This window comes from Rhinolophus sinicus, chromosome X (genome assembly GCF_036562045.2).
Source record: "Rhinolophus sinicus isolate RSC01 chromosome X, ASM3656204v1, whole genome shotgun sequence".
Lineage (NCBI taxonomy): Eukaryota > Metazoa > Chordata > Mammalia > Chiroptera > Rhinolophidae > Rhinolophus > Rhinolophus sinicus.
The window spans coordinates 67,782,929-67,808,587 of NC_133768.1; the positions used below are offsets into that span (position 1 = coordinate 67,782,929).

Sequence of the window (25,659 nt, forward strand, 5' to 3'; positions counted from 1 at the left end):
AAGACAGGAACCTAAAGAGTCTCATTTGCCATTAAATTAGGTATTACTAAGGTTAAAAAGAACTAACAATAAGATGGTGTCATCTATTATTTCAGATTTAACAGCTCGCAAGTTTGTTGTCTATACTATTGTGAAGAATAAAGGAGTAGAAGCACTATTTCTGATTACCAGGAGCCCTCAAAAGGCAAAAGGTCTCTCATGCAGCCACCTCAATGAGACAAAACTGAATGAATTCAGCCACAAAGAGTTCATTTTCTGATAAACTCCTTTGGTCCCTTTTGGATTCAGTACCTTTCAAATCACCTCTGCTACACACCATCTCTGTCGTGTGGGGCGTCATGAGGGTCTCTGCTCCCGCTCCCCGCACAAGAACACAGGACATGGTGAGGCCAAAAAGGAACACCCACGGAGCCATAGGTAGGGGAGTCATACCACTATAGTCTCACTGGCAGCTGTGTTGGAGACACAGGAAGCAGGAGCCACACTGTTTTCAACCCTCACTGCACCGCTTGCAGGCTCAGCCACCATCTTCTTGCTAGCCCCCATTTGCTAGTGTAGCCACGGCAGTTATATTAGTGGCCAATGGCTCATTGGTTACAGCTGACTGCCAACTAGCCACAGCTGATGGCCATCCAATCACAGTTGATGGCCATTTACTACCTGAGCCAGCACCTTTCTGTGTGAGGCCGAGAGCCTGGAAAATGCTTTCTGGGGCTCTGTCCCCACAATATCACATATTTCTCTAACTATGCAGTAGATCTTTGACCTGCACATTTTGCAGTGAAGTCCAGTGTTCACCATTAAACCTAAAAATCCCACGACAACCTTCTGACTTTGTCACCTGCACACAAATGTCCAACCACAAAGGATGTGCTCCAAAACAATTCTAGAGACTGGTATCTCATTGATAATATTTTTAATCTAAGCCATGGGGAACTGCTTTACATTCTCTATACAGGGCAGAACAATTGGTCTAGGTGGCTTCATTCTGCCCAGTTGCAAAAGAATCTGTTTTATCTGGCTACTGTTTTATCTGGCTACCTTGAGCTGTGTATAAGCCTCTAACAAGCAACTTTTCTGATAGCCTTAAAGGCCAGCTCAAACCTTTTCCAATCTGGTGCTTGGTGATTTTTCCATGGCTGGAGTTTTATTGGGGGTAAGCCTTGTAGGAAGAGAAATGGCTTTTTTCACATCAAAAAGCCTTATTTCCAAAGTGTATGTGTTAAATTAGCTTTTCTTGGCCCAGAGTGAACAGACAATGAGTCATCTGGTGAAGACAGACACCAAAAATACCAAGGCAAAGACCTGACCCTGGATGACAAAAAGCACCCGTGGTAAGAGAGGAAAGCGATCTCACAAGATTTTTGCCCAAACAATAAGAAATAACACAAGATTTTGGTGTTCTTGAAATTGCTTTTTAAATTATGACTGGACTTAATTCCCCATCTTTACTTCATAATAAAGGGGTTAAAAGGAAAATGAACTGAAAAAAATACTTCATAAATATTTAAGTGTAAATTTAGATTCATGTTTTCCCCTCCTGCTAGAGTTTATTTATAGTTCTTAATCATCTTATGATAGGATAGAAATAATGTGAAATAGATTGAAAGACCCAAAGACTATAATGATCTCCGTAGTTCAATGGACTTTTTGAGTATACAAAACAACCCATATGATCTAGCCCTATAAAACAACTTGATTTGCTTCTCTTCTATTATCCTATTGGCAGTACCCCTGCTTATCATGGCCTAGAGAACATGCTTTATGATGAAGCAATTGGAAAACATTCACCTAGCAAATCACCCAACTAGAGCATAATTTTATCTAGAATACTACATTGGGGCCTGGCTTCAACTATTCCTCCAAAGGGATCCCATTACACCAAAGTGTCCTTTGAAATTCATTTTGCTTTCCAGCTCAAATAATCTTAATTTCTTCACTGATCCTATGCAGTCTATTCCATACTGGACCATTTATGTTATTGGGCCATAAACTCCTACAGAATGAAATTCTTAATTGTTCAGTGTGCTCCCTTTATATAGCCTCCATCCTCCAATGCTTTCCAAGTGCTTATAAATATAGAAATTCTTAGTATCAACCAGTTAAGAAAGCCACTGGCATTTATTCTCTTGATGAATAATGAATCTCTTACCACAGATAATTATTAATAATAATAAATTTTAAAATAGACATTGACTATGAGACAACTAAAAGTTGCAAGTGGATTAAGAAAACATTTTTATTTAAAAGAGAGGAATAGCGTTTCTACTTCAAAGCAGATGAACAGAACTATCCAAAAAAAATTTCTCTCATCGAAGGGTCCATGGCAAAATAATGCTAGCTAACAACATGGATGTTTCCATTAGTTAAGGACGACTTTTTATTCCAGTAACTGTCTTGCCAATAAAATGTAAATCATGTTTTGGAAGGAGCCCAATTATCTGGTTCAACAATGTAGTTGAAATAAACAAAAGGATCCACCTGTCACCTCTCTTCCCACCTGCACAGTCATTACTGAGAATGAGAATGGATAAAGGTCCTGGACGTCAGAGGAAAAGGGAGACTGGGCATTGAGTACCACCGAGTGCCTCTAAAACAGCAAGATAACTGGGCATGTCAGAGATTAAACTTACTATCTTACGGTGACATAAACTAAAAGTGAGTAGGAAGTTCAACTTCAGAGCAGATAAATTAAAAATAAAAAAGTTTAGCATTGTGACAATGTTCAAATTACAACATCAAGGAAGAACATTTCATGATACCTATTAAAAATAAGATCTTCATCAAAATGGCAGCGTGAGGTGAGCCTCTGTAAAGCTCCCCTGGAATTTACAACTAATCGAATAACAATAACTCCACAAAGGACTCCCTGCACAGCAGACAGGCAAGACGAAGAGGCCCACTACTGAATTTACCTAAAGGTGGGCGAATCAAGCGAGCGGGGGGCGGAGGGAAGGGAGAAGTGTGGAGACGGAGTGGCGCAGGCGCAGGAGGCAGACCTAGCTCAGTGCTCCGAGCTCGCTGCATTCCGGAACTACTGCAGCTGCGGGAGACAGAAGAACTCAGACTGCTAGGGCTCCGCTTATGGCCCACAGGGCTGAGGGGGCAGCATATAACACGGCTGAACCCAACGCTCACAGCAGAGATCTCGGAGAAATGACTGAGGGAAGAAGGCTGAAAACGGTGGTTTAAGCCCTCACTGCCAAGCAGAGAACAGAAGCCTTAGGCACTGAGACTAGCCGCTCCCTCCCTACCCACACAGAGCTCGCCCCGCCCCCACCTGACCAGTGCTAGAAGTGGAACAGTAGCAGTGTCAGAACAAAATAACAGAATATTTGCTGTTCTGAGAACTGTGGTCCGCAGACACAGATTTGCAGCCCAACTAGTTCCAGCAAAGGGGAGGGAGCTGTGGAAGCAGGACTGGCTGTGGTGGTGGTCGCTGACATTGCTCTGGGCCACCTTTCACAACTCACCCCATCCCTGGCCCCACCTATGTGGGCAGATCCCTGCAGGAGTAAACAGAACTGCTGAAACATACGGGCTCTGAATCTGGTGCAGGAAGAGCTTTGGAACTTCAAAATCTCTCCACATACCCACACGGACACTGCACCCTGTGACCCAGGCGAACTATTATGAGAGGAGAAGCCTGTCTCCCAGGGAATCCGCCCATTGTGTGAGAAGCTGAAATAGTGCAGAAAAAACATAGCACTGCTGTGTGAGAGAGAAAAAAAAGGCTGCAGTTGGACAGAAAATAAAACATTCTACCAACAAGTACTGGAAAACAAGAGAAAGAGCTCTTCCTATCAACCTGTTGCAGAAGCCACTCCTGTAGATGTCTAGGAAGAGAAATAATAAATCGGTAATTGCCATGAATAACCAAGGCAACAAGACAGCTCAGAAAGTAAGTGAAAAGTCTCCAGAAAAGGAAATTAAAGATATGGAAATATGTGACTTAAGTGACAGAGAATTCAAGATTGCAGTTCTGAAAAAACTCAACGAGATGCAAGAAAAAACACAGAAAGGCAATTTAATGAACTCAGAAACACAATCAAAGAACAACATGAGCATTTTATGATAAAGATTGAAATTTTAAAAAGAAACAAATAGAATTTCTGGAGATTAAGAACTCAATAGAAGAAATGAAGAATGAAATAACCAGCTTAGGTAGTAGAGTTGACCAGATGGAGGAAAGAATCAGTGTCATCGAAGATAGAAACCTGGAAATAACACAGATGGAAGAAGAAAGAGACTTGAGACTTAAAAGAAATGAAAGAACTCTACAAGAACTTTCTGATTCCACCAGAAAGAGCAATATAAGAATAATGGGCATACAAGAAGGAGAAGAAAGAGAGAAGGAACAGAGAATATATTCAAACAAATTGTCGATGAGAACTTCCCAAACTTGTGGACAGAACTGGATCCTCGAATCCAAGAAGCAAATAGAACACCTAATTACCTCAATCCCAACAGGCCTTCTCCAAGGCACATTGTATTGAAGCTGTCTAAAATCAACGACAAAGAAAGAATCCTCAAGGCAGCCAGGGAAAAGAAGACGGTAACCTACAAAGGAAAGCCCATTAGATTATCATCAGATTTTTTAGCAGAAACTCTACAAGCCAGGAGGGAGTGGAACCAAATATTCAAACTATTGAAAGAGAGAAATCATGAGCCAAGAATAATATATCCAGCAAAGATATCCTTTAGATATGAAGGAGGAATAAAGACCTTTCCAGACATACAGAAGCTGAGGGAATTTTCTAATACACGACCTGCACTACAAGAAATACTAAAGGAGGCTATTTGACCACAACAACAGGGCAAATCTGTGGCAACCAAAACATAACAAGGGGGACAGTAAAGGCCTGAACTGGAATATGGGAATGGAGAAAGTAAGCGTGCTGAAGAAAATGGAATACTCTAAATATCAAACTTTCTTTTACATAAACTTAAGGTTAACCACTCAAAAAAAATCCAGAACTGAAATATATACTGTAATAAAAGAAGAAACAGAGGGAAACATCATAGAATACCACCACACAGAAATAATAGACAAAAAAAAGGCAAAGAAACAATGGAGACACAGCCTTACCAGAAAACCAAAGACAGAATGACAGGAAATCCTCACATATCAATAATCACCCTAAATGTAAATGGACTGAACTCACCAATAAAAAGGCACAGAGTAGCAGATTGGATCAAAAAACTAAACCAAACCATATGCTGTCTCCAAGAGACACATCTCAGCTACAAGGACAAGCATAGACTCAAAGTGAAAGGGTGGAAATTGACACTCCAAGCAAATGGTACCCAGAGAAAATCAGGTGTAGCCATAATGATATCAGATGAAACAGACTTCAAGGTTAAAAAGATAACAAGAGACAAAGATGGACATTTCATAATGGTAAAGGGGGACTATACAACAAGAAGACATAAAAGTCATCAATATTTATGCCCTCAATCAGGGAGCACAGAAATATACTAAGCAACTACTAACAGAACTAAAGGGAGAAATTGACCAAAACACAATTATACAAGGGGACCTAAATACATCATTGACAGCTATGGATAGATCATCCAAACAGAAAATAAATAACGAAATAGCAGCCCTAAATGACACATTAGTTGAAATGGACATAATTGACATTTATAGAGCACTACATCCTAAAACATCAGATTATACATTCTTTTCTAGTGTACATGGAACATTCTCAAGGATAGACCATATATTGGGACATAAAATCAGCCTAAGCAAATTTAAGAAGATTGAAATCATACCAAGCATATTCTCTGATCACAAGGCTTTGAAATTGGATATCAACTGCAAAAAGAAAGCAGGAAAAAACACAAATACATGGAGATTAAACAACATACTTTTAAAGAACGACTGGGTCAAAGAAGAAATTAGAGGAGAGATCAAAAGATACATAGAAACAAATGACAATGAAAATACATCCTACCAAAATTTTTGGGATGCAGCGAAAACAATTTTAAGAGGGAAATTTATATCATTACAGGCCTATCTCAAGAAACAAGAAAATCCCAAATAAATAACCTCATGTTACACTTTAAAGAACTAGAAAAAGAAGAACAAGTGAAACCCAAGGTCAGCAGAAGAAAGGAAATAACAAAAATCAGAGCAGAACTAAATGAAATAGAGAACAAAAAGACAATAGAAAAAATTAATGTGACAAAGAGCTGGTTCTTTGAAAAGATTAACAAAATTGACAAACCCTTGGCTAGACTCACTAAGATAGAGAGAAGACACTAATTAACAAAATCAGAAATGAAAAAGGGGAAGTTATCACGGACACCACAGAAATACAAAGGATCATCCAAGAATACTATGAAGGACTATATGCCACCAAATTCAATAACCTAGAAGAAATGGACAAGTTCTTAGAAACATAGCCTTCCAAGGCTGAACCATGAAGAACTGGAAAATCTAATCAGACCGATCACCAGTAACGAAATTGAATCAGTCATCCAAAACCTTCCCAAAAGCAAAAGTCCGGGACAAGATGGCTTCACTAGTGAATTCTACCAAACCTTCAAAGAGGATCTAATACCAATCCTGCTCAAACTCTTCCAAGAAATTGAACAAGAGACCCTAACTCATTTTATGAGGCCAACTTTACCCTGATACAAAACCTGGTACGGACAACACAAAAAAAGAAAACTACAGACCAATATCTCTGATGAATACAGATGCAAAAATCCTAAACAAAATTCTAGCAAATCGAATACAACAATGCATTAAAAAGATTATTCATCCCGACCAATTGGGGGGTTCATCCCTGGGGCACAAGGATGGTTCAAAATCCGAAAATCCATCAATGTGATACACCACATAAACAAAATAAAGGACAAAAATCATATGATTATATCAATTGATGCAGAAAAAGCATTTGACAAGATACAACATCCATTTATGATTAGAACTCTTAATAAAATAGGTATAAAAGGAAAATACCTTAGCATAATAAAGGCCATATATGACAAACCCTCAGCTAATCTCATAATTAATGGTGAAAAACTGCAGCCCTTTGCTCTACGTTCAGGAATACGACAGGGCTCTCCCCTATCACCTCTGCTTTTCAACATAGTGTTGGAAGTCCTTGCCAGAGCAATCCAACAAGGGAAAGAAATAAAAGGCATCCAAATTGGGAATGAAGAAGTTAAATTATCATTCTTTGCAGATGACATGATGCTATATATAGAAAACCCTAAAGACTCCACCAAAAAGCTATTAGAAACAATCAACGAATACAGTAAAGTTGCTGGCTACAAAATCAACGTACAAAAGTCCATTGCATTCCTATATACTAACAATGAAATCTCAGAAAAAGAAATACAAAAATAATTCCTTTTGCAATTGCAGCAAAAGAATAAAATACCTAGGAATAAACTTAACCAAGGATGTGAAAGACCTATATGCTGAAAACTATAAGACATTTTTGAAAGAAATTGAAGAAGACACAAAGAAATGGAAAGACATTCCGTGCTCATGGATTGGAAGAATCAACATAGTTAAAATGGCCATATTACCCAAAGCAATATACAGATTTAATGCAATCCCCATCAAAATCCCAATGGCATTTTTAAAGAAATAGAACAAAAATCATCAGATTTGTTTGGAACCACAAAAGACCCCAAATAGCCAAAGCAATCTTAAGAAAAAGAACAATAATGGAGGTATCACACTCCTGACTTTAGCTTGTACTACAGGGCTACAATAATCAAAACAGCATGGTATTGGCAGAAAAACAGACACATAGACCAATGGAATAGAATTGAGAACCCAGAAATAAAACCACATAAATATGGACAGATAATTTTTGACAAAGAAGCTAAAAACATACAATGGAGGAAAGACAGCCTCTTCAATAAATGGTGCTGGGAGAATTGGATAGCCACGTGCAAAAGAATGAAACTGGACTGCTATCTGTCACCATGTACCAAAATTAATTCAAAATGGATCAAAGACTTAAGCATAAGACCTGACACAATAAACTGCATAGAAGAAAACATAGGTACTAAACTTATGGACCTTGGGTTCAAAGAGCATTTTATGAATTTGACTCCAAAGGCAATGGAAGTAAAAGCTAAAATAAACGAATGGGACTATATGAAACTTAAAAGCTTCTGCACAGCAAAAGAAACCATCTACAAAATAAAGAGGCAACCAACTGAATGGGAGAAGATTTTTGCAAACAGTGCCTCCGATAAGGGGCTAATATCCAAAATATACAAGGAACTCATGAAACTCAACAACAACAAAAAAAAAACAACCCAATTGAAAAATGGGCAGAGGACCTGGAGAGACATTTCTCCAAAGAGGACATACAAATGGCAAATAGACATATGAAAAGATGATCAACATCACTAATCATCAGAGAAATGCAAATCAAAACCACAATGAGATATCACCTCACCCCAGTCAGAATGGCTATCATCAACAAGACAAATAGTAACAAGTGTTGGAGAGGCTGTGGAGAAAAAGGAACCCTCATACACTGTTGGTGGGAATGCAGACTGGTGCAGCCGTTATGGAAGGCAGTGTGGAGGTTCCTCAAAAATTTACGAATAGAATTACCATACGACCCAGCAATCCCTCTCCTGGGTATCTACCCAAAAAATCTGAAAACATTTATACATAAAGACACGTGTGCTCCAATGTTCATTGCAGCTTTGTTTACGGTGGCCAAGACGTGGAAACAACCAAAATGTCCTTCGATAGATGAATGGATAAAGAAGTTGTGGTATATATACACAATGGAATACTATTCGTCGGTAAGAAAAGATGATATAGGAACATTTGTGACAACATGGATGGATCTTGAGAGTATAATGCTAAGCGAAATAAGTCAGACAGAAAAAGCAGAGAACCATGTGATTTCACTGATATGTGGTATATAAACCAAAAACAACAAAAGAACAAGACAAACAAATGAGAAACAAAAACTCATAGACACAGATAATAGTTTAATGGTTACCAGAGGGTAAGGGGGATGGGGGGTGGGAGATGAGGGTAAGGGTGATCAAATATATGGTGATGGAAGGAGAACTGACTCTGGTGGTGAACAGACAATGGGATTTATAGATGATGTAATACAGAATTGTACACCTGAAATCTATGTAATTTTACTAACAATTGTCACCCCAATATATAAAAAAAAAGGAAAAAAAATAAGATCTTGATTTTTATGGTCTTATTGTTTCTTTTGCTTTGTCGACACAATACTAATTAGGTTTTTACTAGTCCCGAGCTCTAGTCTTATAATGATGTCTAAAATCAGAAAGAATTATTCATTTCATCGAGCTGACCTTCGTCATCTTAGTAAATACCAGATAAGCAAAGCTAAAACGATAATAACATTTAGTTAACAGGAGTAGTAGTTGACACATTCAATTCCCAACGCCAGACACATAGTGGGCACTCAGAAATATCTTTGAATAAATGAATTATATATATATATAGTTCCTGCCTGTTATTAGAATACCGTATACCTGAGGCAAGATGAAAAAAATGTGAAAGTCACACATATAGATATACTGTATACATATACATTCCTGTGTTCAATTGTTTAAACATTTCACCTGGTATATTTTCAAGAGGATGAAACATTTAAAAAGATTCTGTATGAGCAAAACCAGGGGAGAAATAACCACATGAATTGCAAAACAGTATATCTAGCTTCAAAGATGCTAATTCGAGTCCAGGGGGATCTAATCAACCTCTTTGTCGAAGTAAAGATAAAACTTTTTGACAGCAAATGCTATTCTGATAAAATGGAATTTTCAATTACCTTATGAACATCTGGTCCGTGCTACCATTTCTGGAGCCCAGCAGCACACTGCTTTGCAATGTCACAAAATCTTCTCCATTGAGAACTCCCTATTTTGCCAAGAGACTAATTGAAATGAGTGTTTGGAAATTTAGTGAGGTGAGGGGTGAGGCAGGGGAATAGGTAAAAGGATAAGGAAGTAACGTTCAATCACTGAATTATAATTCCATTAAAAGGCTAGAGGAAATTAAATTACACATTGTTGGTACAGTGGTGAAAGTGTAAACATCTTAATATACCTGTGATTGAAACTAGGATTTGCATAGTATGCAGCCTACAGAACATTTTCATGGCTAATTTGTATTAGCAGTTGCATTGCGCACAGATCAAGTTCTTCAAATCCATGTTTTACACACACACACACACACACACACACACACACCAAAAAAAAAACATGTGAAATGATATTCAGATGATAAAACTAGCAAACAAACAAGGTTAGTAAAACACAGAACCTACACTTCCGGAAATAAAGCAATATTGCATTTGGGTGCATTTGGATGTGAAAAACAAATAGACGTTATTGCAAATTTCTGTATGTTGCTTCCATTTGGTATCAATTAGCATGGGAGGGAAAACGATTCAGTGTTGTAGTGAATTTCAAATTAGGTGCATATTAGAGCAATTAGTCATCTTTTTAGCTGATGAATTTATAATCGATAATTCAAATTATAAGGGAGGAGAGACTGAGTGTGATTTGAAACAAATTAGTTGGGCTTGGGACTAGTATGTACAGTTCTAGGACATGATCTCCATAAACCCCAATTTCATACCAGGACTACGTAATTAAGTAAACACAATGGGAATATCCACGTCATCACAAGTGGCCACGCAAAGAAGTAAGGAGGAGACAGAAGCCTACTAACCACAGCACTACTCAACCCAGAAATAACCCCGATTGAAATTCAAGCCCCTTCATACCCTCAATTGTGCAACAAACCCATGAGCCTCTGGCAATTTTGACCCCCCTACTTGTTACTCTTCTTAGAGACTGTCTGCAGAAATTGCATGAGACGAAATTCTTGTCCCTGGCAGAAAGGGATAATTTCACCAAATAACCTGAATTCAGGGAAGCAATGCACTGGTTAAAAGATTTGAGTGTGACTCCCAAACTCAGCACCAAATAACCTCAGAAACCAAACCAGGTGGTAAAATCTGCTGAGTGACAACACTTACTTGTTCTCAAGGCACTCTAACAGCTACAGAGAAATAGCATTCCAAAAAGTGCTATTTGCCAGTAGAAAGTACAGGATAAAGAATTTTCCACCGCATTCTCTTCTGGGAACAAGAGCTACATACAGTACTCGGGACAGGCTGAGACATATTAATACAAGGGTATTGCAGATGATAAATGAATCTGTAATTCAGTCACTTGACAACTAGGAAATTCAGCTCAGCCAGTTCATCAACCCACTGACCTGGTTTTAGGCATGTAGAGAGTAACACCAGGATTGATAATAATCCAGAAGGCAGAGATTTCTGTCATTCCCTCTTATTTCCATCCTGACCCAGTTCACGAATGTGTTTGGTTGGGGCAATCAAAACACAATCCAAAGTCAAGTGGCTAAACCTCTAATTTTTACCATTTGAGTGCAAAAGCCTTCTAAGACATCCTCCTTCCTTGGCAATTCTGTGTTCCCATCCCTAGCAATGTTCTCAGAGAAGAGTTACTGAAAATTAAAGGATTTAAGCCTTTACTCTGAGAGTCACAAAGCAACCTTGGCATTCATGCTGAATATTCTTCTGCTATAGTCAAGTTATAAGAATAAAGCCTAAAGAAACTTTTGGCAGTGGGAAGAAGCAAAGGGCCCAGGTGTCTCAAAAAGTGAGAGCAGATATAGTTTTTACTTTTCCCTCAAACACTGGCAACACAATATTAGCTCATTGAACAAGTTATTCCTGCTCAAGAAAAAATTAACAGATGCATAAAATTATCTTTATTTTGAAAATCCTAAGATTCCCCATCAATCACGTGACCACACATATGCAAAGGAAAATGCTGTGCTAATATCCAAATTAGAAACATCACAGAGAGAGCTTACAGAAATGAAATACAAGGTGAGCCAAGCTCCCCCAAACAAAGATGTAAGGTATACTCTACTGGGTATCTTTGGCCCATCTTTGGAGTGATTCTAACAGAACCAGAAGGAATATTATCCGGATGAGAGTTAATCTGACAAAGTCATTGTAATCCTTGCTCTTCCCCAGAGACATCCACTCAAACCTCAAGAGTAGTTCAGCTCTGGAACCCTCAGGATTTCAGGGCACTTGGGTTTGAGACGCCCATCACAGTATCAATGAACCGGAGACCTGGGATGACTTTTTTCTCTCTAAGAATCTTTGAGACTTTCAGTACTGGTCTGAGCTCAGAGGAGATTTCGTTTTTGTTGTCGTTTCTTCAAGGAGATTTCATTTTCCCTCCTTATTTTTCTACATTGGTAGTCCTCAGAAGTAACAATACCATATTGCCCTGGAATGAATCTAACTGGAACCGTTCTAGTTAGAATAGTTACAAGATCAGGCATGCATGGTAAATTAACTGAGTGCTTTCAACAACTGTGCCTTAGGATAAAAGGAAAAACATTTATTATTAAGTTTTATATAGTAAAGAGATATAAAATATCAATTGTTGAAATCGTTGCTATTGTTTGAGGTAGCAATAATCAACCCTAGAGAATTGGTGATACAGTCTGGGTAGCTAGCCTACAGTTTATTTGGTATACAACAATTAAGTATGATTATGGAAAGCTCAGAATTACTGGGATCTCATAAGGAAGAGCCTGAGATGTAAACAGGACCTGAATTCCCTTCATACCTGAACTCTAATGACTCACCCAAATTGAAAAAACAAACCCAACGATTAGTTCAAGATTTAGCCACTGCTGGAATAATGGAAACAATGAAGAGATATACATGAAAACTGATATTAAACAAAATGTGAAGTGTTGCCAAAGTGGAATGGCAAAAGGTGTGGGTGGGTGTGGGGTGTGTGTGTGCATGTGAGTGTGTGTAATCATCACCTTATATGTAGGAGTATCTTGGGATAATGCCACACATTTGCTTTAGAATACTCTCATTATTATACAATCTACATAGTACAGATACACACACACGATATATCCCATTTGTAAGGAACACTCCCTCAGAAAAACTAGCTACAGTCCACTGATTTTGTCTTCCTAGAAAAATGTGACAAGAAATTGAAACAGATGTTGTTCTAGCCAGGCATAAAGTGAGAATCAATTATGACTATTTCCTTTCCTAAAGTAATTTCATTTTAGAGAGCATCTAACTAAAGCCCTTTCTGTTATAAATGAAATAGCATTTCTTTGAGACACAAGATTAGTAAATGATACATATCAGTCTGTGTCCTGTGACACACTACTAATCCACTGAGAATTAAATAGTCTCTTTTTCAGTTATATAAATGTTTAATTTTTTCATCTTTAGTCTTAGTAAGTTTGCCCAGAAAGTGTTTTATCTCTGCAGATGTCACCACTCACCAATTAGGGAAGGCAGCAGTGCACAATCAGTAGTAGCCTCCCCATAAAATAGACTTTGACACTTCAGTCTACTGGGGAGGGGATAGATTAGACAATTTAATAGAATCTACAGTGACTAATTTTTTTTCCATGGAAAACATTTTGTTTTGTGGATCATGCATTTTTCCCCCCTTTGGATTCATTTACAAGACCAAAACAAAAGCATTTAATGATGTTTACAGTGAAATGAAACAGCTGAAGACCAGCACATAATCACCATATTTTGTTTTCTCATCTTTAAGTCTTAGCAGTGGGGCTTCCAGCTGAGCTTGCATCTAGTTTTTCTCAAGACATAGACAAGCATTCTGAAGCTTCACTGAGCCTAAACACCAAGCTGAATTCATAGTTCTTAATTGAAAAAGACGAGCTGTTCACCTAGCATGTTTGCATCAGTAAAACATTGAAAATTACATTTGTGGCCAAGTCCATCTGAACATTTTGCCTTGATTGAACTCTGCTAATGTTTTCTATACCCTGGTTTATGCCTAACACAGTTTTAAATAGCTTTTCTTTAGCCACGATAGCTAAAGCATGTGTGGTTGAGTTCACAAAAATAGACTCTTCTTCCTACATGAGGATGCCACTACTCCTGAACATGTATGTACCTTGAAGTGGTTTTCACATGCACAGAATGTTATACTGAGTCAGCCATGTTTTCTTACCCTGGTCTCTCCGATGATCAATGGTGTGCATCTGTGTGGTAACTAAAGAGATTTGGCACAGCAGTCCCATAGAAGAATGGGAAGTCTGGTACTTTCTCTCTTCAGTAAAGAGTATGCAGTCTGTGGTCAGAGAACAGAGTCTCTCTCTGGGTAAAGTTAACCAGCCTGACATGGAAATAAAATCCATCCCTTTGGCCTCATTAGTGTGGTGTTCTATGCAACTCGATTGTTCAGTTGAATTCATGTACAAAAAGAGGTATTTATTCCTGGTGAGAAAGCATCTGCTCATTTCCTATGTGCTCAGCACAGTTATTATTGAAGAGAATGTACGCAATAGGTATATATAGTCAGCTCTTAAAATGGCTGGACATTACACAATCCTAGGGGATCCACCCAAGAAAGGTAAAGAAGAATCCGGTCAGGTATCAGGATAGCTCAAAACCATGTAAGCTGCTGAGGCATGAGTACAGTGCACACCCTGACAGCACACTCAGTATAATAAAGTAGTACAGTGTGCCTCCAAACATTCTGGTTTCTTTGGAATCTATGGTTGCAACTTACATCCAACAAGCCCTTACCATGGTCAGGCATCTGAGATCCCATGGAGGTCACACTGGTGTTCAGCACATCGTTGACAGCAGTATCACAATACAGGCTCCGCTGGACATCGTGCTCACTGTCAGTCTGGTCACTCTCCTCATGCCCACTATCCTTCAGGCTGTTGCCCTCTAAGTCCTTGAAGGTGGAGCTGCTGGGTTAAAGAAAGAATGATAATTTACAACCGTGCGAGACATGATTTTAAAAATCCTTCAGGGCTAGGATGATGTCAGCTCTGTGGTGAGGCCAACAGTGACTGGATTGCTCAACAAGGTAGGAGGAAGAGAAATTTCTGTTTAAAGATAATGGAACTTAACATTGCAGGGAGGTTCCCAGTCTTGGATGCTGATGTGGCTAATACTTTCATTCACTTATCTTCAATGCATTACTACAGGCAAGACGGAAGAAGCCGCGAATCTGAAACAACCACCTGCAAAGCATATAATCATTTCAGAAGGTATTTTTTTCACTTATATAATCAAAGTAAAATAATAATAGCTGATGTTAACTGAGGGATTACTGTGCATGAGACACTGTTCTAAGTGCTTGACATTAATTAACTTTTTAAATCATCACAGCTCGATAAGAGAAAGGTATATTAATAGATGTATAAGAGAAAACATATTCATAGATATTCCCATTTACAGATAAAAAAACAAAACAGAGGCACATGAAAGTTAAATAACTTGCTCAAGGTCTCACACACAGCCTGTAAAAATGTAGCCTATCTATGATCAAACCCAGGCGGTCTATCTCCAGAGCCTTTACACTTAACCACTACGTATACTGCCTCTCCAAAGATACCTACTAGTCAACTGTGAAAAAGGAAAGTGGCAGCAATTGATGTAATGCAATTAAAATGGAAACAATTATCAGGATCAGAGAACTCGGGTCAGTTTTAACTGAGAAAGGCAGCAAGACAGATTTGAAGAAGAGGAGAGGCAGGAGCTGAGAAGAGGATTGGTGATTGGGAGTTAAGACAACAGTGAAAAGCAGAAAGTGGGCTCTAAAAAAAAACTGTGGCTGTAATTATTCCAAGAATATGGAAACCTTCAAGAGTTCAAGCATTTGTAGGTAATCAATGCGCTTGTTAAATCAATCCACCACACAATGAAATAAACATAATACCCAAAAACCCCACACCATTCTCATGAACTAGACAATAATACATAAGTTTTTATCCATAGAGGCCCCACCTGCTATTTCTAATACTTCCTGACAGAATTTGTAGCTGTGCTACACCATGGATGATGAATTATGCATTTGAAACACCTAGTGAATGGTGAGTCCATTCCCTAGTCAGTGAGGAAGCAGCAAGGGCATATTCAAGAAAACGTGTTGTTGTCTCAACAAGGGAGAGTGGCACGCTTGTGAATTAGGACAAGTCCCAACAGCGCTATCGTACCTCTGAAAAGGGAGCCCTGTGGAGATGACACTGCAAACTTGCTTGATCTGCTCAACCTTGAACATCCACAAGCCTAGCTCTCTGAGGCTTTGATAAGAACATTCAGAACATATGATGAAGAGTTATGCCGCGGACACAATGGATACAATGTCATTCTCTAGACTTGGTCAAAAGGAATCACAGCAGATTTTTAACATATGACCAACCTAGATGTAGAATGCTTGCTGCCCTGAATATGAAAACTAAAGGATCAAAAGGGTAGTAACTGGAAAGCCATAATTATAAGAAAATGAAGAGCAGCAGACAGTTGACGCATTGACCCGTTTGTTAATTATTTTCAGAAAGGATAACTGAGCATCAACTGTATTAAAACTAAAATCACTCAACAGGGCAATTCGCTCAGCTCCTCCAAATTATGTCATGCAGCTACTCAGGCCTGTGGACCCACCTGGATGCAGTTCTATTTCCAATTATCCTATAACTCTTTCTATGGTCAAGAAGACCAAGTGGAAATGCACGCTTTAAAGTTGGTCACCATTTCTAGCTTTACAGCACAGATTTTGGGGCCTCCTATAAAAAACTAACCACACAGCTTGAACAGATTCAAAGTTTGTTTTATAAGAAAAAATTTTGGTCCTGCCCACATGTACTTCTGTACCTCGGGAGAAAGGAAATGACCTGTGAGGATGATATTACTGGCTTCTGCATTTTTACAACAAATATTAACTTTTCAACCTTCCTCAGTGGTATCTGAAGCATATGAACATTTCAACACAAAACAGTTACTCTAAGCCAGAGAATTCAACCCTGAATTGACTGCATTTCAGTAGTTGCCAAAACTTACTTAAGGTATATGACGGTGAGGGAGATAGTCTAAGGACAAGGTAATTCACCATCCCTTTGAGCAAAGTTTCTCAACCTTGGCACTAGTGACATCTTAGGATGCATAATTATTTGTTGTGGAGGGCTGTCCTGTGCATTGTAGCATGTTTTGCAGCATCACTGGCCTCTACCCACTAGATGCCAGTAGCGCCCCCTCCCAGAAATTACAACCAAAAATGTCTCCAGACAGCGCCAAATGACCCCCAGTTGAGAACCACTGCTCTAGGTCCTTTAAAATCTATTCCTGTGACATGTTAGATTTCCAGACTGTAGTGAAAAGAGCACTGAACTTGAGAAGTCATTAGAATAAGTGATAATCCATAGTCTACCACTTCATGAAGGGGCCCTGGGCCTGATTATCTAATGTCTTTGAGCCTCGATTTCCTTGTTTGTAAAATGCATTTGCTAAATCCTCCTTCACAAGGCCATTTTGAGGACTTGATGGGATACTATTCATGAAGTAGTAGGTATACACAAATGCTCAATAAATAATTATTGTTTAGTATAATCATTACTCCATATGGTAATGTTTCCACTGAGTTACAATTAAATATTATGTCTATAGTCTTTTTATAGGATCAATATAGGAAATTGTATATTTAAAGACTACTTCTATATCTTCCATAAACTATATTCAGATATCTACTATGCTCATTTCTCCTAAAATTCAGGAACAGGAAAAAAATTATCCTCTCAAGTATGTATCCTTTCTTTACTGAAAAATGAGACTATATGCCCTGGTACACTTACCATTTTGTCATGCCTTCTCAAAAGCTTTCAAGGTAAATATAATGTTTAATTGCAGTGAGTTGGATGCCAGGGATCTCTATGTAGCTTCTCCTAATTGGTTTTGGATCTGCCTTTTTTAAATTTGATTATCCTATTTTATATGCATCTGAATACTATAAACCACCTCAGGGCTTTTGACTTTTAAGTAGAAAGGAGAGAAATAATAAAATAGTGAAGGATTGGTTACTAGGAATGTAAGGGACTGGTAGTGTGAGTATGAGAGTCATGTGTTCTTGAAAGAAAAAGAAAGGGGTATAATCCCTCTCTCCCAAACCTTGCAATAGTTTACTCTTTTTTTTTTTCTTTTTTTTTTTTAAATTAAATTTATTGGGGTGACAATTGTTAGTAAAATTACATAGATTTCAGGTGTACAATTCTGTATTATATGGTGATAGATGATGTAATACAGAGTTTACTCTTTTCAAGATCAGTTTGCCCATCTGACAAACTAAGGACTGCTTACTCTGATCCTATAAGGACATTTAGTGGCTTAATGAATGGATTTGTGTGAGGCAGTTTAAGACCAAGTGAGCACGATGCTGCAAATTGTAAAACATCCTGGTAAATGGCCACTTACCCAAAACAAATAACAATTTATGCCAGGCATAAAAAAAATGCTGATTTCACTTGGTTTATTACCAGTGTACCTCTTGGGAAACAAAAGACTTGTAAATCAACTTTTGTGGGACAATAAATTAGGGGTACCTGTTTGCAATGGTATTATAAATATAAATGTTTCTATTACTAGTCTGGTGGCCAATAGAGGGACAGATTAGTTTGAAAACACCTAAAATAAGACTCTGCACATAACAGTTACTCAGCAAATGTTTGATGAATAAACATTACTCAAATTCTGACCCATATTTACCCTTGAAAATACTAGAAGTCTTTCAAAACATAGAATAATTTGAAAGGAAATAGGTCACATCTTCCTAGTAGGAACATCACATACCCAGGGAATGCCATCTGAGAGTAAGAATTAGAAGGGAGTGAAAGTCAAAAGAGTATTGTAATTATACTTAAGAAACATCGGGAAGATCCCAGAATGGTTTCTGGGCTACCTGTATCCTAATAACTTTGGGAACCTGTGAAAGCTGGAGATTCTCTAGGGATGGAGCTAGAGACTGCATTTAACAAGCCTCCCGAGCGATTTTAAAGCACATTGAAGGTCAGAAATTGCGGGCTTGAAGGAAAGTTTAGTGCTAGTTTTCAATGGAAAATGCTGAGGTTTTCATCAACTTCTTTCATCCATTCATTTAATATACATATACCAGCACTTGTTATAGACAAGGCACCATACCAGGTACTGCAAAACCCCAGGACATTTTGGGTAGAAAGGAAAGCACTATGCATGGTTTAAAAGCCAATGCTCATTTTCCTCTCCACGCTGCTTCAGTACCTTGTTCATTTTCTGTTTTATTTTCTTTGAACCACAGCCTCATGCCCTGCTTGATATTGCTCCAAAAGCACTGCGGGAGTGGATATCAGACAGCAGCACAGAAACCCGGCAGGAAGAAAGAGTGTTGCAGCCGGGGCAAAGTACCACTGTTGGCTTTCCTTGCCCTGAGAAGATAGCAAGGAAACAAATATAGCAGAAAGGAAGTCCATCCAGAAAAAAGTCCCAAACTGTCTTTGCTTGTTAATCTAGGACTCTGATATAAGCCTTGGGTACACCTGCAGGTTGCAGGTAACATTCTGGAAAAAAAAATTACAGAAATATAATGCTAGGTTCTTCAGTGCATAACATTACGGGGAATGTGCCATATAGTTTCCTTGTCCCTTCTGGGATCCACTCTGCAGCCTTCTCAACCTTGATTTGTGCTAGGAGAATCCCCTGGCCCTCTGGCTTTCCATTGGGGATTAGATGTGAGAGAGAAAAGGAAGCCTGTATGTAAGCGGTCTGGCCAAGACAGTTAACAAGTGCTGGAGAATGGCAAAAGAAGGGCCCAAGAAACATCCTTGGACAAGTAGAAAGTCAACAGGGAAGAGAAAATGGATAGGAAAAGAAGTTCTCAAAGTTGGCTTGAAATTGGATTGGCATTCAAAGAAACAGGGACTAGATAGTAAAATTAAAACTGACAATCAGAGGGGCGACCAGTTAGCTCAGTTGGTTAGAGCGTGGTGCTCTTAACAACAAGGTTGCCAATTTGATCCCTGCATGGGCCACTGTGAGCTGCGTCCTCCTTAAAAAAACAAAACAAAACAAAAAACTGATAATCAGATTCAGAATTTCCTGGCTAGGAGCTTTTTCCATGCTTGTACATGGATCCTCAAGAAACCACATAAGGCAAAAACTCCTTTCAAACATCGCTGTGAGCTATTTGAACCTGGTTTGCAGGGTTTTAGCACCTGGTGTTAGTCACCACTCTCTTTTAACATTTTCCACACATTTCACATTTAAAATGGTTAGCCTCCAGAAAAGCATAGCACACAAGATTCGCTGTATCTTCCCAGGTATTGTGCTTTGTCTAAACTCAATTGGTCCCATAAATTCCAAGGCCTTTGTGGTTTTCCAAAGCCCTCAAGATTCTAAAAACAGAACCTGGCAAAAATATGTGTCTCCCTGAGCTTTCAGATGTTTCCTCTTAATCAAGGTGGTCCCTAGTGAAAAGCCACTATCTTTGATTACAGACACCATCAGGAGACTTTTCCACCAAGAGCCTATTAAGTTCAGGTTCAGGTTGTGCCTTTTGTGTGTATGTGTGTATAAATAAAAAACACATAAAGTAATTAATCAAAACCAGAGGTTTCCAGTGAGTCCTAAAGCTGCTGTGGCAACACATGTGTCCCAAAAGCAAAGTGTTTAAACGTAAGTTTTTATCTCATCAGTCTGCCTTGTATATTGGACACTCAGGGCTGACCTGAGATGGTGAGGGTCCCAGGAGTGTTAGCTCTCTGCCAAGCTATAAAAATCAGGCTCATTCATAGACACAGACAATAGTTTAGTGGTTACCAGAGGGTAAGGGGGGAGGGGGATGGGAGATGAGGGTAAGGGGGATCAAATATATGGTGATGGAAGGAGAACAGACTTTGGGTGGTGAACACACAATGGGAGTTATAGATGATGTAATACAGAATTGTACACCTGAAATCTATGTAATTTTACTAACAATTGTCACCCCAATAAATTTTTAAAAAATCAGGCTCAAGCTATCAGTTTAACCTGGTTGTAGAATTCCCAGGTACCTCACAAGGGACCTGTGAGGATAAGGCAAGTCCCTGTTTTTAACAGGAGTTTTTTTTGTTTGTTTGTTTGTTTTTAAAGGAGCTTTGAAATAACAGTCGTGAAGCAGAAAACAAAGCAGATTCCTGCTGCAAAATTACTCTAATCAGTGCACAAAAACAGAGTGTTGGCTTTTTTCCCCTCTAAAACAAATTAGACAGATAATTTTGAATTCCTCATCTTTTGTTTTTATTCTGTGGGCCAAGAATATATTCAAAATGGAATCCTCCCAACCCCTCAGAAAAAGTCAAAACTATGCTATGACCATAATACTGAGCTATCAATTTTCAGATACTTAACGATTACCACTTAAGGGCACAAGCGATTCCAAAAAATACAGATGAACCTATCATGTTTTCAGAAGTTACTGCAGCATCGTGAAATAAAATAGATACGAATCAAAGTTGCTTGTACAACAAGCTAGTTTATTCCTAGAATCATACTCTTCTGGTGATGTAAATTTATGGGATTAAAGCCAGCAAAATAATAGAATTTTCAGGTTTTCTCTACTACAGTTCTAACATAGCCTGCTGTGTGTCTATTTCATTTCTATTATTTTAACAAACACAGTCAGAGTTCAATTTCAGCTGCAGAATAAATCACTGGACCATCCAAAAGGATGTTTGCATGAAACAGTAATAAAAGCATTATCTGAATGGTCCATACAGGTTTTTCTACACAAGAGGTTCTTGCTTTGCTTAGTTCTCCCTCCTTAGAGAGCTCCCAGAACCCCTTGTCTTGTCCCCACTGGGCACCTTGGTGCCTACTACACTAGATGGAACCAGCTCTGTATTCAGATACGTTGTACCTCCATGGATAACTGAGTTATGACCAACCATCACAAAAATCTCAACTTTGATTGCTTCATTTGAAACACTTCCAAATATTTCAAGAAGTACTGAATCAGTCAAAGTTCTTTTCTTCCCCTCTCTCATCGACAAAGTTTTTTTAAAGGTAAAGCATTGGTTTATCTGTCATTAAAGTATCTTTAAAATAATTTCAAAATTGTCAAAATAACAGAAAATCTTAAAGTTCCACCTGAGAAAATGTTTAAGGCTGCTCTCTTTAAAGTGAAGAGTAACAAGAATTTTGATATCAACATGATTTCGAAAGTATATGTTTTCTAATATTAGATTTCTAAATCATCACATAAAACTGTATTTTAATATGATTCCAATTTAGTTTTTAAATTTGTGTTTCTGCATACATTTTGATGTAAAGAAAAATGATAAAATGTAAAGTACTTATTTTGGAGTAGAATTACCAGTGACTTTTATTTAGCTTTTTATGCTTTTCTGAATTTTCCAAATATTCTATAATAAACAGATAGGCATTCACTTTAAAATCTGAAAAAGGCATTGTTTAAAAAATCTTAATCTTCAATATGTAGATGATGTATTATAGAAATGGACACTTGAAACCTATGTAATTTTACCACCCAATGTCACCCCAATAAATTTCATTAAAAAACACTAGAAAATATGGTGTTTTCTACATATTTGAATACATTTTTCAATCTTGAAAAAAACTTAATCTATTTTGCTTTCTATATTAAATCAAACTTAGTTGTAAAAACAGGCAAGCAATCCAACATACCTTTTGATTAAATGGGCTCGGCTGTTCACATAGTTGGAGTCAAAAGAATAGTTTTCAGTCTGCAATGAGGAAAAAAAGATGAAAAAGGTTACATAGATGATTCATGAAAAGAGTTAAACTGTCCTACTTAGGGGGAATTTTTCTACTGGGCAAGAAACAATGAATGAATCAGAAACTGAGGGCATATTGGGACAACAGCCAGAGGGATGCCTGCCACCTCCTTGGGACCCTGGGGATTCTGTGGAGGCAGCTTGCAATTGTAGACCAAGAGGACTTGACACAAACATCCCCTAGAATATGGCTGGCTACTGACCATGCACCCACTTAGGGGAAGATACAGCATGACCCACTATCTTTACAGAAATGAACTGCTTCCCATTCCCCAGTGGACACAGTTCTGTGCCCATCAAACTGACTGGAAATTCAAAGGTATTTTTATTAGTAGCAGATAACATGTTAAAATATTTATTCCATAGATATGGAAATGCAGGCAAGGTAATCTCCCACTGTGGATTTAAACTTCGCACTTCCCTTTATTTTAAGATATTTAACTCAGCGCTGGTTATGCAGGAAGGCCTTTGTTTTATCACAGACATAAAGGCAAACAAGTATTATACCTAAAATGGGGTGAAGGGCAGTCCACAGAGAGTGCCAAAGTCTTTCATGTGAAACATGAAGTTTGCAAGCAAACCCCTGTCTCAGCTCCTATGTTAAAATGCTACTGTCTAATCTGGTTACAGTAGACTGTCTGAGCACTGGCTTTACAAAAGCAAATGCAGAATACCTGCCAGATGAAAGAGATGGGAAAACAGCTACTAACACCCAGAGGTTGAGAGACTAGAGGGGGCAGCTTTGGAAGATGGGAATGCATGGAAATATCAACAATGATGTAACTACAAGTCCTAATTAATTGCATCTTACCCCCAACACTAAAGTACTACTCTCATTGAATGACTGTGTAAACTAAAAAACGTGCAAACACATATGCTCTACCCCACTGCCATTCTACCAGAAATCCTCACTATTCTCGCCATTCCTTAGGGCCTTCTGAAATCAGTTCAACTGAAAATGCCTGGAAAAGGAAGCATAATAGCTGCATAGCTAACAAAATAGTGGATTCCTTTCAGATGACTATCTGCCAGACTTTAACAGTGCTAGGCTCTTATGCAGCTTTTGATTTCAAGTAGCTCACAGTTTGGTGGAGGAGAAAACAGATCCAACTACCAGGTGAGCACCAAACAACCAACAGTCAGGGTGGGGACCCTAATTATGGGGGAGTAGGTGGGGATGGAGGTGGTGACTAGAATGGGAGAAAGGAGGAGAGAATATTGAGAAAGATACCAAATTGCACCATTGTCCTGTACTTACTCAGGCATGTCCATGCCTGCCATTTACCCCTCATTTGAAGATGGGGTGTGTAACATCCACTCACATTGACTACTTTTATCTAGAGGATAAAAAAAACCTTTAATGTAAACCAAAAGTAATTTTTGGTGCTGTTGGAAGGAATAGATTGGGAGAGTAAAAATCAAAAGGGTCAGTTCATTTCTAATTTGTTCATAAGGAAATGGATGCTGAAATTGTTGCAAACATAATTACAGGAGGAGTAGGCAAATTTGAAGCTGCACTGGGAATACAATGCTGGAAGTATTGCTGAAGGAAATTATCCATCAGTCAGTCAACCAACATGCATTTCTTGAATTAATTTATTGTACAAACATAATAGACAAAAATGGTGTTGGGTAAATGCACCCTTCATGATATTCAGTACAATATATAATTTAACAAGTGGAAGTCCCCCACCCCCAAAAAGCATGCCATCCAATTAAAACAAGGAATTGATTAAGCACTCAGGAGTTCAACAGTTAGTTTCACTGTGCAGCCTTGGACAAATTAATTTCTGTGTGCCTCACTTTACTCCTCTATAAAACAGGGATAATAGAACATGAATCCAAAAGGGGATTTCAACTGCATTTATCATGAGTCACTGTGGGTATCATGAGTCATGATACCCCTTGCTTCCTACAGAACCCAAAACCCCAAGTAGGATCAGGAATTTGACCTCACTCAGGCAATAAAAGAATAGCATGCAGATGCACACATTCCATCTCAGCCTCCAAATTTACTGTACCATTTTATCAAGAAAATTAATAGACACACAGATGCAAAAAAGAATATCAAGAGGATACTGGCTTTACAGGGAAAGCATGAGCAACATCCCAAGATAATGTCATGTTAAAGAAGCGAGTTTTCAAGTAGAATATTTTGCATAGCTTTGCATACGAGGGTTTTCAACCTGCACACACTGTGCATCGGATATGGAACTCTGTAGAGACCTGACCTCCAGGCATGGTGCCAGAACTACATATTTGGGCAAATTAGTAAAACCCTACCAATTTTCCCCCGGTAACTATACTACTTCTTGGTCCTAATGAACTAATACATCCCACCATGAGGATTCCCACTTGCAGACACCAAGTTAAAAGAAGAATCAGGTCTAGAAGACTTGCTTGTGGATACCTTAACAATTATCTTTCCCTTGCTCTGGGATATAGATTGGTTAACCTGGGCAGATATGCCAGGCAGAACGTGCCACTGTAGGTAGGAGAGTGTCATTGAATCTTAACAGCGCCTTATCTTTCTCCCTTTTTTTAACTCTAAGAGTAAACCACCCATTCTTGTGGGTCCTGGCCTTCAAATGTAAATATTCCATTCCCCAAACCAGCATGAACCATAATGGGCAGATGCCTTATGCTGCATCCTCATGCAATTGGAGGCACTAGTCATGAGGCAGGTTCCAAACTGATTTCCCAGAGTGGATGGAGCTGTGCTGAGTCATCCATCATCCTTTGCCTTTATAATCAGTCTCAGGTCCCTTTGTGAGGAAGCTTGGTTGGAGTTATGGATACAACCTATACAACAGAATTATCCTAATTGGATAGGATATACTATTCTGACCTCCTTAGTACTACAGTCCGAACAACTGAGCTAACTGGCCATAGATGGCCTGTTATAGGTCTGTGTATGCTTACATCAAGTGTTCTTGCTCATATTGATTTAAGGTGTGCATTCAAACCCAACTCCTGTGACTTGAAGGAGTAAAGTTTTTTACACTTCA

The 25,659-nt window shown here is 38.5% G+C and overlaps 1 protein-coding gene across 3 annotated transcripts in view; it reads right to left on the minus strand.

Moving 5' to 3' along the window:
- Positions 1-25,659, minus strand: part of PCDH19 (protocadherin 19) — a 114,893-nt gene that overhangs the window by 33,696 nt on the left and 55,538 nt on the right. For 2 of the 3 annotated variants that reach the window (XM_019716613.2, XM_019716610.2), the window contains 2 exons: positions 22,542-22,600; positions 14,628-14,800 (listed from right to left, as the gene is read on the minus strand). In XM_019716613.2, the coding sequence (XP_019572172.1) occupies positions 14,628-14,800; positions 22,542-22,600 (232 nt within the window). The remainder of the gene's footprint in view (positions 1-14,627; positions 14,801-22,541; positions 22,601-25,659) is intronic. The other variant, XM_019716612.2, reaches the window with a different exon arrangement.